This window comes from Epinephelus lanceolatus, chromosome 2 (assembly GCF_041903045.1).
Source record: "Epinephelus lanceolatus isolate andai-2023 chromosome 2, ASM4190304v1, whole genome shotgun sequence".
NCBI lineage: Eukaryota > Metazoa > Chordata > Actinopteri > Perciformes > Serranidae > Epinephelus > Epinephelus lanceolatus.
In genome coordinates, this window is record NC_135735.1 from 38,853,571 (window position 1) to 38,866,522 (window position 12,952).

A 12,952-nucleotide genomic window follows, 5' to 3' on the forward strand; every position below is an offset into this window, starting at 1 on the left:
TTGTCATTTCTGCAACAGGAAATGTTCAAACGTCTTCTCTACAACTATCACACTATGCATGTCAGTGTGGACACTGTAACTCTTTGTTGCTACAGTGAATTCTTTTATTTTTGCTTTTTACAGATAACTGTTATTTTAATAGGTATATACTCTTACTTACACTTATGCATGCTGACAAACTTGTAATCACTAGTTTCTAGAAGGTCTTGTGTGTTCTCACTAGGTTCTGGTATGGGGAGGTGTAGTGTAAAGTTTGGCACCCCTGCTATAAATGGTACACAAAAAGGACGTTGTCTACTCGGGCAGCCTGCCACCCTGCCTGCTGCTCGTCTATAAAAAGTGATAACAAACACCTACTTCTGAATGACAGCAAGCATGACGAGCCTTCAGTGTCAGCCTGTTGCTGTGACTCATATGGTGAGGATTCATCAAGCCTCACATCCTCTGCCAGGCCCCGGCCTGTCAGGAGAGAAGATTCTTTCAAGCTGCACCAACAAACTTTGCACACTAGCGTCTCCAAATGGTTGAAAACGATTTGAACTTCAAAACCCAGAAATCCTGTAAGGTGACGTCAGTAAACTGCCGTCAGCCTGTTCGTGTTTACCAACCCAACCAGTGTGTGATGCTTTATACCACAGGAAACATGAGTTAATAGGTGTGTGGATGGAGACGGCTTTTGCTTTATTGCTGAGTTTCAGTTTCTAACCTCCTCTGGGAGGAGAATATTTTTTCAGTGATGATACCTGACATTATGATGAATGGGAGGCCTACGTCTATTTCTGCGCCAGTATTTATTCGCCATGGTCAGCTTAGATCTAGCACACTATAAAAGATTATTTATTTTAGCACTAGGGCAAGCTACCTCGTTTGCCTGGCGCAATGTTTTGTGTCATATAGAGAGTTTAGCACTGTGAAATGCATTTAATCCACTTTACATGTCTTAGTAGTCACAGCTTGTTCATGCAGAGGACATTCGCATATGAATTTGCTACAACTGTGCAAAGTGCACTGAGGTTCAACTTACCTCAGATACTATTGTAGGAACGCTACATTTGTTGAAACTGAAAAGCCAATACTTAAGCAAGCTAACTAAGCCGTTAGGAAATAAAGTGGGCCTCTCCTCCACATATTTTTTTTACTTTAGTTTTTTATTTATGCTGAAGAAATGCCCTCCAATGAATGAATAGAGAAACATAAAATCAGATGGCACATTGAAATGTGTTTTAATGATAAAAATAAATCCATTTATCATCAAAATACATGTAACTTGTTTTGGCAGTGATATAAGTCAGTAAGCAAATTACTAACGACGGCGAGCCTGCCGCTGGCACCTACCTGTCCAACAGAAGACAGACCAACTCTGTATAGCTCTTCATCCCCACCCTCTCACCCCAGATTCACTCTTGTTTTGGAACAAGCTTTGTCTGTTTAGCATTTCACCTTACTATATTTACATTTTGGCACTGGTTGCTACCTTTTAATGAATCCTGACCTCACCTGTGAACTGTTTTTGGCAGCTGGTTACAAGCCCATAAACGGCCCGAAATAAAACAAAATAAGAAGAAAGTACAGGTCAAGGGCAGAGTCTGTGCAGATAAACACACTGCCACATATTTCCAGTGGGTCATAAGTGATGATCGAAAGAGATAACTTTGACATGAGGCTATACATTGTTATTTCTTTTTTAGGAAGGTCCTGCATAGCATACCTTTAATATGATTAAAAGGTGATTTTACGTTCTTCTCTGATACAGCTTTATTTATAATTTGTGATTTTATGTTAAATGGGAACACCATTAAAATTAAGAATTCCAATGTGTTTTTTCCATGGCCTCGGAAAGCCAGAAACCAGATAAGTAAGTCTCAAACTTGTGATGTCATCAAGAATAAAGTCTAGAGCTGCTCCATAGTCAATGAATGGGAGACTGATATTGTGGACCCACAGAGTGTTCGTCTTCTTTTTTTATACTGAAATGCGCTTTTGTAGTGTTGTCAGTCCTGAAACATAAAATGTATCCATATACTCCTGTATCCCCTGGGTGTTCTCAGTGTCATCTATAACATCTTTTCCAACTCATTGTCAGTGGAGTAGCCCCAGACCTTATACCCTATGACATCACAAATTTGAGTTTGACCCCCTTAGCTTTTGGATTTGGGAGACAGTTTTTATTGTTTACTAATATTTCTGGACTGTCTTCCTGTCATAGGGATGACATTTGTGAATTTTGAAAATGGGTGTAGTGCCTCTTTAAGGTCTTCTCTGGTGCAGCTTAAATGTTCTAATGCTGCCACTGTCTGCATTTTTTTCACACAGTTATAAGGGTAATGTAGGTTGGAAAGTTACTACGTGGCGGGGAGTGGTATCATAATGGTGGCTCCCAGGGGCCGTGGGGCCCTTCACCATCTTCGTCTTGGGATTGGTGTTGGCACGCTTCCTCCCCGCTGGCAACCAGCAGGCTGTGGGCCCGGGGCAGGGGGAGGTGAAATGTCAACAGCGAAATGCAAATTCATGCTGACAAGCGGTGCAGAAAACATGTTCTCTGCGACTCGGGGAACCTTGATATTTCACAAAGTCAAATGAACATGTCAGCCAACACTGCAGGGCAACTATTGGGTTATTTAAAGAAGAGGTTCAGAAAGCAGGCTTCTGTTACATCACAGGCAGCGGGGACTGTTAACGTGCAGCTCAGCGGACAAGGTTTGTTTTTGTTGTGGTTGTTATCCTCCTTCTCCAGTCTCCCTCTGTCTGTGAGCCATCACTGACTCTCAGAGTGAGACACTGTGTGAGAGTTGGCCGATAGAGGAGACACATACTGGCTCACATTAGTCCGTCATTGCATCACTGCTGCGCTCTCATCCTCCACATCCACCGTCGAACCCGGTTCCTGCGTGTTATCTGTCTTCAGCACTGAGCTCCCTAAAACACTATGTGGCTCACAGCTCAAGCTTTGATTAGCAGCAGGACACCATCAAGACTTAAGAAGCAGATTCTACCTCAAAACGTTATTAATTCAGGCTGCTGTTGCTGTTGATGCTGTTAAAATGGAGATCACAGTGTGAGGATGCTCATAATTAACATCTAACCTTGATTTTCTGGTGGCTTTTTTTTAATCACTTTATAAATACAGCACCCTCTACTGTGACAGTGGGATTCTGAACGCAGTCAGCTGCACGTCATGTCTCTTGCTTTGTACAGATATTCATGTTCCCCAGAGGATGACAACTTTTCTTCTAGCTCCATCAGCAGGTAAAACTTTCAATATGCCCAATACTGGTTTGTTGCTATGCCTTCATAAAGTGCGGCAGTAGGACGACTTGGAAATCAGCATGTCCCTGGTTCCCATGACAAAAAGCCAATGAGATTTTTTTTTTAATTTTTTGATTATTGCAGATAATAATCTGTGTGGCAAACAAACGTTTATGATAATTACACATTTTGTTCAAAAAGATAATCTCCACAAATGAAAACCACTTTTATGATTTTTGAAGCATAAATGCTATCACCAGTGGTAAAAGGCTAACGTTAAGCTATAGGCGATCTACACTACAGTCACATGACTAACATCACTACCACAACAAACACTGCATTTGGACCAAATGCAATGATTGGCCGAGCGTCCATCTCTATCTTCCCCACGTGGAGGCCTCCGACTGACGTAACTGCTTGCGGTTGACTGTCTTGGTTGTAACATTACACTCGCTCTCCTCTTCTGTGTATCTAACGTTACCTTGCCAACGCCAATGTCAATCATAGAGGTAATGAGGACTTAATGGAGGAGGGGGGAGTAGGCCTTTGGAGGGAGGGGGGAGTTGTGGATGTTAAAATTTTGCTGTGCTGTGTGAAATGCAAGAAAGGTAAGAGGAGCTTTAACCAAAAACACATTAAAAAACACCTGATTTCAAGCTGAGGGAATCGGAAGTGCAGAAATGCTACCTCATTTCTGGGTTTTAGGACTCATTCCTGCACCACTCTATTGCGGCCCAGAGAAGGAAAAAGTCAGTTTATTTATTTTTACACAGAATAAGCACTTTGGCTTTTGTCCTCCATCTTCAACAGATAAGTGTGTTAGGGATCTCTATACAGCTAAAATGGAGAGGAGCAATGATAACAACAACCAAAATCTGTCTCACTGTGCATGTGTTCATTTAAATATTGTTTTTACGATGGACTGGAAAATATGTAAACCTATCCTGTGAGGGGCTGAATTCAAACTGTATGTGCTGTACAGTTTGAATTCAAACTGCACAGCACATACAGTTTGAATTCAAACTGTATGTGCTGTACAGTTGGTTTCAAATGTAAAATAGAAGATTATATCAAACACGTAAGAATGAGTGATGAGTTCATTATGCCTGCATTTGATTTATAGCTGAAGATCTGTTCCCTCAGTACAGGGAGTCCTGATGACGCTCGCCGACTCTGTGACGTCTGAGGTCGCGCTCCCTTCTGTCATGAAGTTTATGGATGGTCACTGCGCTGATGAGTAGCTCTGTTTTATGAGGTCATGCCTCCTGTAGACATGAAAAGTACCCTGAGCTCTCGGTGCAGCTGAGAATCAGAACTTCCAAACGTGACGATCAGACATCAACATTTACATGGCAGACGCAACTGATGCTGTATCAGAGTAAATAGAGCATGCAGAAGAATAAACTCCATATGTTGCATATGACCATCAGGGGAGTGACTCAGGCAACTAAAACCTCCAACAGCACCACACACTGCTGTAACACAGCACAAGGATCTGAAAGCATTGCCCGACACAAGGACAAAAAAGTGGTACCCATGTCTGAAACATCCCTGTCTGCACAATTGTCCCCAAATAGAAGCTAATTGCAACAGGAAACAGCTTATTTTTAGACTGTTCAGTAAAGTGGTGAGCCCACACACAAAAAGGCATGACCAAGTGATGTGTCCATGTGAAAAGATCTGTCATGGAGGACATGTGCACATTTGACACAGCCAGTTGCACATTGGCCTGATAATGTCAATATCATTTCCCTCATCTCCTGTCAGCTCGACGCCCGCTCCTTGTCACTGAAACAAGCTGGAAATGGAGAACTCCCACACTCGCTCAATGACAGTGCTGGGGCTGTATAAACAAAGCCCACAGTGTCAGTAATTCAGGGGAGTCCAGACTTTCTCCCCTGCAATCTTCTGTATCACAGACCTGTCTTTAAAGAAGTAGCTCAGCAGTTTTTGCAAAACACTTAGTAGCTTTCTTGCTGAAAGTTAAATAAGGACACCACTCGAAGACCTCTCTCATGTATGTAGGGTAAATCATGGCGCTACCACAGTTAGCTTAGCATAAAGACTGGAAAGGGGGGGAACAGCTTGCCTGGCTTTGTCCAAAGGTAGAAAAATCTGCTTACAGGCATCTAAATTAAAGGTTTAGGCAGATATACAGGCAGAAACGGAATATGATATAATTAGTATGTTTTCTTTTGCCTATAATCACCTGAAAATAAGAATAACTGTGTTTGCATTACCTTAGAAGGAGCCATTTACATAGGAGGCAGGTCCATCTCTACAGAGACTGCCATTTTGCATCACAGTGTCTCCACAGTAATCCAGAATGGACAAACCAAACACTGGCTCTAGAATAGGGCCATTCGTATTTTTGTCTCAGCTACCATAGTTAGCAGCCCCTCCACAACAAGAGTGCTGGGAAGAACACAGATTTTTTTTAATGTGCAATGTGGGATTCATACTTCTGTGTCAAATTGACGCCGTACCTACGCCATAGCCTGACTTGCACCTTCCCAGAAATGTAACTATACGCTGAGGTAACGCAGACCTCCTGTCAATTTTTGTAAGCTGAAACCATTTCCCTCAGTGGAAATGAAGTTTTTATTTGCTTTTATTTCACAGATAAGAAACAATAAATTGTGAAGACAATAAAGCCTCCACAAAAATATCTTATTAAGTCTTGTGTGTGATTTGTTGTGTCTTCATATGAGCAAAGGAAATCTCTGCTCATTTCTAGGCTAAAAAAAGATAAATCATGCAATTGAAAAAAATAAGACCTCAAATGTCAAAATATATATGGAAGTGAAAAGTGAAAATAAATTATTTATTTAAAAGACTTACCAAAGTGAATCAAAATTATATTTAACCTGAAAAAACGTTTTATACACTTATTTTTATTTTGAATACATTGTTGTATTTTTCAAAATTCAAGATCAACACATGAATTTTCAGTTTCAAATTTTATTTTATCAAGTACAAAACTTTTGACCCTAATGTAGCTCTATAAAAAACCTCCTAACAATGAAGAAGTTCTGACCAGGAGGAGTTTCAGCAGGTTGCAATCTGCAATCCTCCTAGATGGCACTAAATTCCCCTATATCTTACACACTGAACCTTTAGCATGTGATATGACTATATCTATAGATGAAAAAAATGAGATGTTAACGTCTTAATTCGTGACCCTTAAATCTGTGCAAAAAAAGCAAAAAAGTGCATTTCCTGAAACTATTTTTTAGTCCCTATTTGTCTCTTGAAACGATGATGAAACATGCATAAACTCCATCGAAGAGCAGTTGGCAGCGTGGCATCAAGAAAAATTGAACAATACTTACCCTTTAATTAACAACTACTGTTGTGGTGCCCTTGAGCAAAATTTAAATATCGTTATTCAGTGATATACCCAAAATAAGTGTGAAAACCTGCAGTGGTGTAATGGATTCACACGTTGGTGTTAAAAGCCTGAGACACCTGGGAAGTGTCAAAATGACTCTGTTCTGTCATTTTGCACTGAGGTGCCCTTGATTCAATTTTGCAACCTCCAGCTGCTCCAGTGTAACTGGCTGGTTATACTAGTTAGTATAATATTAGCTAATATAAAGCAGAGCTGTGCTGCACAAACATGACACTTGGGGAAAAAAAATGTTGTGAAAACCCGTTAATGCTGTGTGATCCGGGCCAGAGACAGCACACAGATTCGTGTGTCTTCCTGGTGAGTCATGTGGCTTCAAGAAATCTGCCATCATGTTACCCAGCAACAGCACACGAAGCCAAGGCTAGCTGGGAATTAAAAAAAAAACAAAAAAAAAACTGACCTGACACTCTCCCTACCTCACCACCTTACCCTCATTCTGTCACACATGTAAATCTGTCAGGTCCAGCTTGACGCGCAGGACAACAATGCACATGCTAACTCCACAAAAACATGTGCAGCTCTCAGCATGTTCCTCGGACTCATCCCTAGAAAATTGTGTTGGCGTACTCAGATTAATTCAGGAGCTAATTTGTTGCTGTCGAGTGAGCCTGGCTGCCATCAGTGCCACAGATCCATAACTTATCGAAAGCTGATTAACACATCAATCCTCCCGTTTGTGCCTGCTAAGAACGCCGAGCTGTGTGGCTGTCAGGATTACTTAAGTGTGAATGGAAGACCAAGGCACGCAGACGTGAGAGCTGTGTATTAACTCTCACTCCTGTCACCACAGCCCCTCGTCATAGTGATACCTCTAGTTGGGCTTTACATTTTAAAATACATTAGAATAATTCACCATGTTTCATAAAATTACAAAGGTTTACTGTACTATGAGTGTAAAAATGAAGGATATGGTGATATGAAGATAGATGGTGTAAAGGTGAGAGAGAATCATGACTGTGTCCAGCTTTGACAAAGCGTCCTTCAACAAGGCCTGCTATTAAAGGATGCCTCTGACCTTTGACCCCTCCAGTCGAATCTCCAAATCTAATGTCAGATATCTTGAGTAACTCGTTCCCAATTGCCAATTTAAACCAAGATTTGAGCTCTGTATTGCTCCTTTGCAGCTCCCTTGGGAGCTTAGACTGTATTTTGCCTCCCGGTGGTGACTTTTGGCAGTCAGACGACATCCAAAAATGTTCCCCCAATCGGCTAATGAGCTGTTCTTTTCGCCAGCGAGCCAAGGAGACAAACTGAGTGTGAGGGGGAAGGGACCTCTGCAGCAGGCCTGTCTCGTGCAGCCACAGCAGGATGGTAAATTGGAGTTGGCGTGATAGGTCCTGACAGCAGCACAGTCTTGGCCATGAGCATAAACTGCCTTGCTTACGTAACCGGCCCCATTGTTACCGCCCTGCCACTGTCATTAAAATTCATTGGAATTGCATGAAATCCCACCCCAAACGCTTGTTTGTTTCAGCAGTGGAAGACGCAGGGTTTGATCAAAGTCAAAAAGATAAAGATTTGAATGAGAGTTGAAGCACAAGACAAATTCAGTGAGACTAGAAGACTACTGGTCTCATCCCACACTTATCGTCACTGGGGGCAAGTGGACGCCCTGCCAAAGAGCAGAGGCAGCACAGTTGAACCCTGCTTCGTGTTACCCGCTGGGAACTGCTCAGCTGACACAACACTAACACTCCTTCACACCTATAAGGCTCTGCTGACACTTCACCACCTGTTCATGGCACTTCTGCTATCAAAAGATGATCACCAGAGGATTTATTTATAGCTGTACATCTGTGAAGAGATTAGGCTTCGAGACAGATGCGAGACACACTTCTTTAGAGAATCAGTTCACATTCACTTTGTCTCGTGATCCTTCTCACAGGCAGCTCTGAATAGTTCAATCAAGAACTATTTTCTCTTTCAGGTTTGATGTGATTCAGGGGGACAGGGATGCTAAAAACAAGTCAGCGTTTTACAAATAAGACAAAACCTGTTGAGAAGATAGTGATGAAACATTTACCACCTGGTAAGTCACCTCAGACCCCTCATGAAGAGATCCTCAAAACCTTAAAACCCTAGTTTAAATTCTGTGGTTTCTGGTCTCTATCTCAAAACCTGGCTGGGCCTCAGTACTCTGTCTTACCCTTTTAGTTAGTAAGGAATCTCTACATGGTGAGTGTGAACAGAAGAAATGATTACTGCGACCAAAACATGTTCATATGTGCATGTGAATATTGTTTTAAGACAGACTTGCTAAAAAACATGAACCTATCCTTTAGTATTTTCCATTCCATCCCCCTTAAATATCTCCACATACTTTCTATTACAAGGGCTGCAAATTATGTTGCACTCTGACAAGTGTTCTTATGGTCTCCATTTTAAAGGAGATGGGCCAGAAAGATCTTATTAGAGAGAATGAATGACAAACCTTCACCCTCTTTATTAACGATTACTAGGAAGGTGCCTTTGAACCAGGTACTTAACCCTGATATGCTCCAGTGGAGCTGCTGAGTAAGCTGGCACTGTGACAGGAAGCTCTCAGGTGTGGCTGTGTGGAAGAATATGAATATGAACCAGCTAAAAGTTCAATCGACTTTCCTGAGTTAAATTACGGCTATTACTATTTTATATTACTATTCATCGTCCTGCTGTTGAATATTTCCACTGTGGGCTCCAGATAATGTAATAGAATTAAAATCCTGTGTGTTAAGGACATACTTCATCCCCCAAATGATCATTCGTATGTCAGTTACTTACCCCGTGTTACGCTGAATTTGTGAAGAGAATGTTTTTCTCGCATGTCTCCAATGAATTATGAATCAAAAAATTGAGAAAATTCTTCTCATTTATCCAGTCGTATGCTCAGTACTTTCGAACAGACTGCCTTTTTCCAACAGTGAATGAAATTCCAAGCCAGACTCCATTGACAAAAACAATAATTATACCTCACTGCACACAGGAGCTGCTAGTCTCCCTCTGCCCTGATCAGTTTGTTTGTTTGCATTACTGTGGGACTTTGCTTAGTTCACATTCAGCAAAGTCACACAATTACACAAACAAACTAATTGATCAAGGCAGTGGTAGCCCAGCAGCTCCTGTGTTCAGTGACGTAAAATCAATGCTTTTGTTAATGGAGTCTGGCTTTGAAAATACGACTTGATATATCTGACTCGGATTATACTCCACAAGTTGTATGAGAGTTTGTAAACAAATGTTTTGACATAATTTTGCTGTTGTTAAATATGAACCTCTTTTACTTACATTTCTCAATAATTTCCTCCATTTGTGGATTCTTTGTTCACCAAAGGCTTCAAGACAAATATAACACAGTGCGAATAATCGATACACAAATGTTAAGGACCCTTTAAACCCTACAACAGTGTGCGTTTAGTTCCCAGCCTCACAAATAACTGCACATGCATGGTCGGAAAAGTGCTTGTTTGTACACTCGCTCTCTCGCACACACACATACGCACTAATATAATGATGCAGGTGTGTCCACACAGTTCAGATGGAATGATTTATTCATAATCATGATAGCATAATAAAACAATGAACATTGAAAGCACTGACAGTTGAACCCAAGGCCTCTCACACACAGCATGCACCACCCCGACCCCAGCGTTCACAGAGACACTGAACATTCCTAACGCCAAGAGACTCCTGGCTTCTGAAAGTCCTCCTTTTTTTTTTTTAACTCTCCGCCCCAGTCAGTTTTTTCCTTGTTCTTTTTTGTTTTTTTTTTAATCCTTTAAATATATTTTGATATAAAAACAAGCCCACGTATGATGAATCAACCATGTTTGTGAACTGCCTCTCCCCGGTTTCCTGTTATTGTCCTGCCCCCCCCCACCACTCCTCCGGGCTGTATTGGTTGGAGGACGAACATGATACTGGCCCCCAAATCCTCTCTTTTCCTGTTCATGCTCTCTTCATGAATACGTGGTGAAAAAAAAAAAAAGTCCCCAGTCTGATGGGTGATGGTGGAGGTGGGGGAGACGGCACTAAAAAATAAAATGGTTTGATAACCTCCCTGAAAAAAAAAGAAAGCAATAAAAAAGATTTCTTAAAAAAAGTAATTAAAAAAAATCAAACCACAACAGTCCAGTTGAAAGACGTGCTGGAGGGAAGTCTGGAGCTCTGTAGACTGGAGGCACTTTAGCACAGAGCGAAGGCCCCACACCTGACACCATGCTGAGGGGAGAGAGGGAGGGAGGAAGGGAGGAAGGATGGAATGACAGAGCTGGGTTGAATTCATGCAGAGCCACATGGTGATACAGAGATCCAGGAATGATGGAGGGAGGGAGGGAAGAAGAAAGAGCACCTGACAAACGTGGAGGAAAAGGCCAGCCTCCCCTTTAGTTAATGCCATGTTTAGGAGAGGAGGAGGGGAGGAAAACATAAGAAAGAAAAGGGATCTTCCAGGTAGAAGAAGAGGAGAAACTTGGACCAAGAGAGGAGAGAGACAGAGAGAGAGTGAGTGAGCAGTGGCAGGTAGAGAAGGAGGGGAGAGCAGTGGCCCATCGAGAGAAGAGGGAACTGTCTGGCAAAAGCTATACAACACAAACAGGAAAACAGTCCTTGTATAGAAGCAGAGGGGGGAGGGGGACACCTGAGGTTGGGGGAGGGGGGTACAGTATGGCAGTCCCACAGGTCAACAGGCTAGGCAGGCAGGAGGAAGGCGCTGTGGTCCCTCTTCTTCTTCTCCTTCTCCTCTTCCTCCTCCTCCCACTTTACAGCTGTGTTGGGCTGTGTCTCACCCCCCTCCTCTCCCCCCATCGCCCCCCCCTGGGCCTCCTCTTCACAGGTAGAGCTCCTTAGCTCTGATATGCTGCAGCTTCTCCCTCAGCATGCGGAAAGAGGGCCGCACCGAGGCGTCCAGGGTCCAGCACTGCTTCATCAGGTCGTACACCACGGGCGGGCAGCCATCTGGGGCGTCCATCTTGTATCCATTCTCTACCCGGGGCACCACCTCTTTCAATGGCTGAGAGACAGAGACAGAGCAATGCTGACAGACTCTCCACATTAACATGGTGATTGATGTTCAGCTGGTGCAACTGACTCAACTGCATCACAACATCCCAGGCACAACAAATAACTAAATATGTAAATGTCACAAGTGGTGAAGTGTGCAGAAATAATTCATAACACAGCCCATATTGCGTCACATTTTCATCACCTGCTCCAGCAATCTAATGGCACAGACCTAATTATTTTGAGGTCAGCACTAAACGTACAAGACACTTCACTAATCCTGTACAAGAATAAATAAGACAAATAAGCACTGGTCCCAGCAATGAAGCCTGCCATCTGCTGGTATACCCTCAGACCTCGACGAGCCACAGAAATCTGGTGTTTGGGTACTTACAATTCTAGGGTAAGGCACGCGCCCAAAGGAGTAGATCTCCCAAAGTAGGATTCCGTAACTCCAGACGTCTGACTTGGTGGAAAACCTCTGTTAGACAAAAAAAAAAAAAAAAAAGAGGGGGGAGCCTGAATTCACACATCACACAAAGGCAGTCAGAGAGCAGCTTAGGTATTTTGTGCTTCCTCCATCTGTAAAAAACAGAATTGGTTTGTTTGCTGTAGTGTTTTTTTTGTAGTTCAAGTACTCCAAATTATTATGTGTGAAGAGTATGAGAATAAACACAAACACCATGTGCTCAGTGAGTTGAAATTCCATGTCAGCACAGGATCCAAAGAGCATGTGCACACGCAGATTTGGAAGATTAAGAGTAGAAAATGAAGGAGCAGCAGGCTGCCACTTAGTTAAACTGCTGCTATCAAACAAAGCCCTTAATGGGATTCCAGTCCACCTGAACTGGTAAACAAAACAGGTTCCAAGAGCAAAATGTCAGATAAAAGCTATCTAAGCTTTTCTATTAACACATTAGGCCTCGTGCAAAAAAACACCTGGATGAACAGATTTGCTCTTAAATGGCACGAATGGGTGATTTAAGAGAATTTGTTGCACCTGCCAGTTTTTCCTGACTAAGAATTTTCTCTTCCCCGTCCGAAATAAAGCATGGCCCGTGTACTGGTAGTTGGAGAGGTGCCAGTTCACCTCCTGGCAACTGCCGAGGTGCTCTTGAGCAAGGCACTGAACCCCCAGCTGCTCATGGCGCCTGTCCATGGGCAGCCCCCTCACTCATCTCTCCATTTCATGCATGTATATCCTGTTTGTGCATGTGTGTGTATTTCAGGCCTGTGTGTATATGACAACATATTAAAAAATTTGAATTTCCTCTCTGGGATTAATAAAGTATATCTTCTTCTGTTACATATAAATGA

At 42.4% G+C, this 12,952-nt stretch overlaps 1 protein-coding gene across 1 annotated transcript in view; it reads right to left on the reverse strand.

Annotated features, from left to right (window-relative positions):
- Positions 1-10,167: 10,167 nt before the first annotated feature.
- Positions 10,168-12,952, reverse strand: part of cskl (c-src tyrosine kinase-like) — a 53,883-nt gene continuing 51,098 nt past the window's right edge. The window contains exons 12-13 of the mRNA XM_033628456.2: positions 12,030-12,116; positions 10,168-11,645 (exon numbers count right to left, since the gene is read on the reverse strand). Of these exons, the coding sequence (XP_033484347.1) occupies positions 11,463-11,645; positions 12,030-12,116 (270 nt within the window). The 3' untranslated portion in view covers positions 10,168-11,462. The remainder of the gene's footprint in view (positions 11,646-12,029; positions 12,117-12,952) is intronic.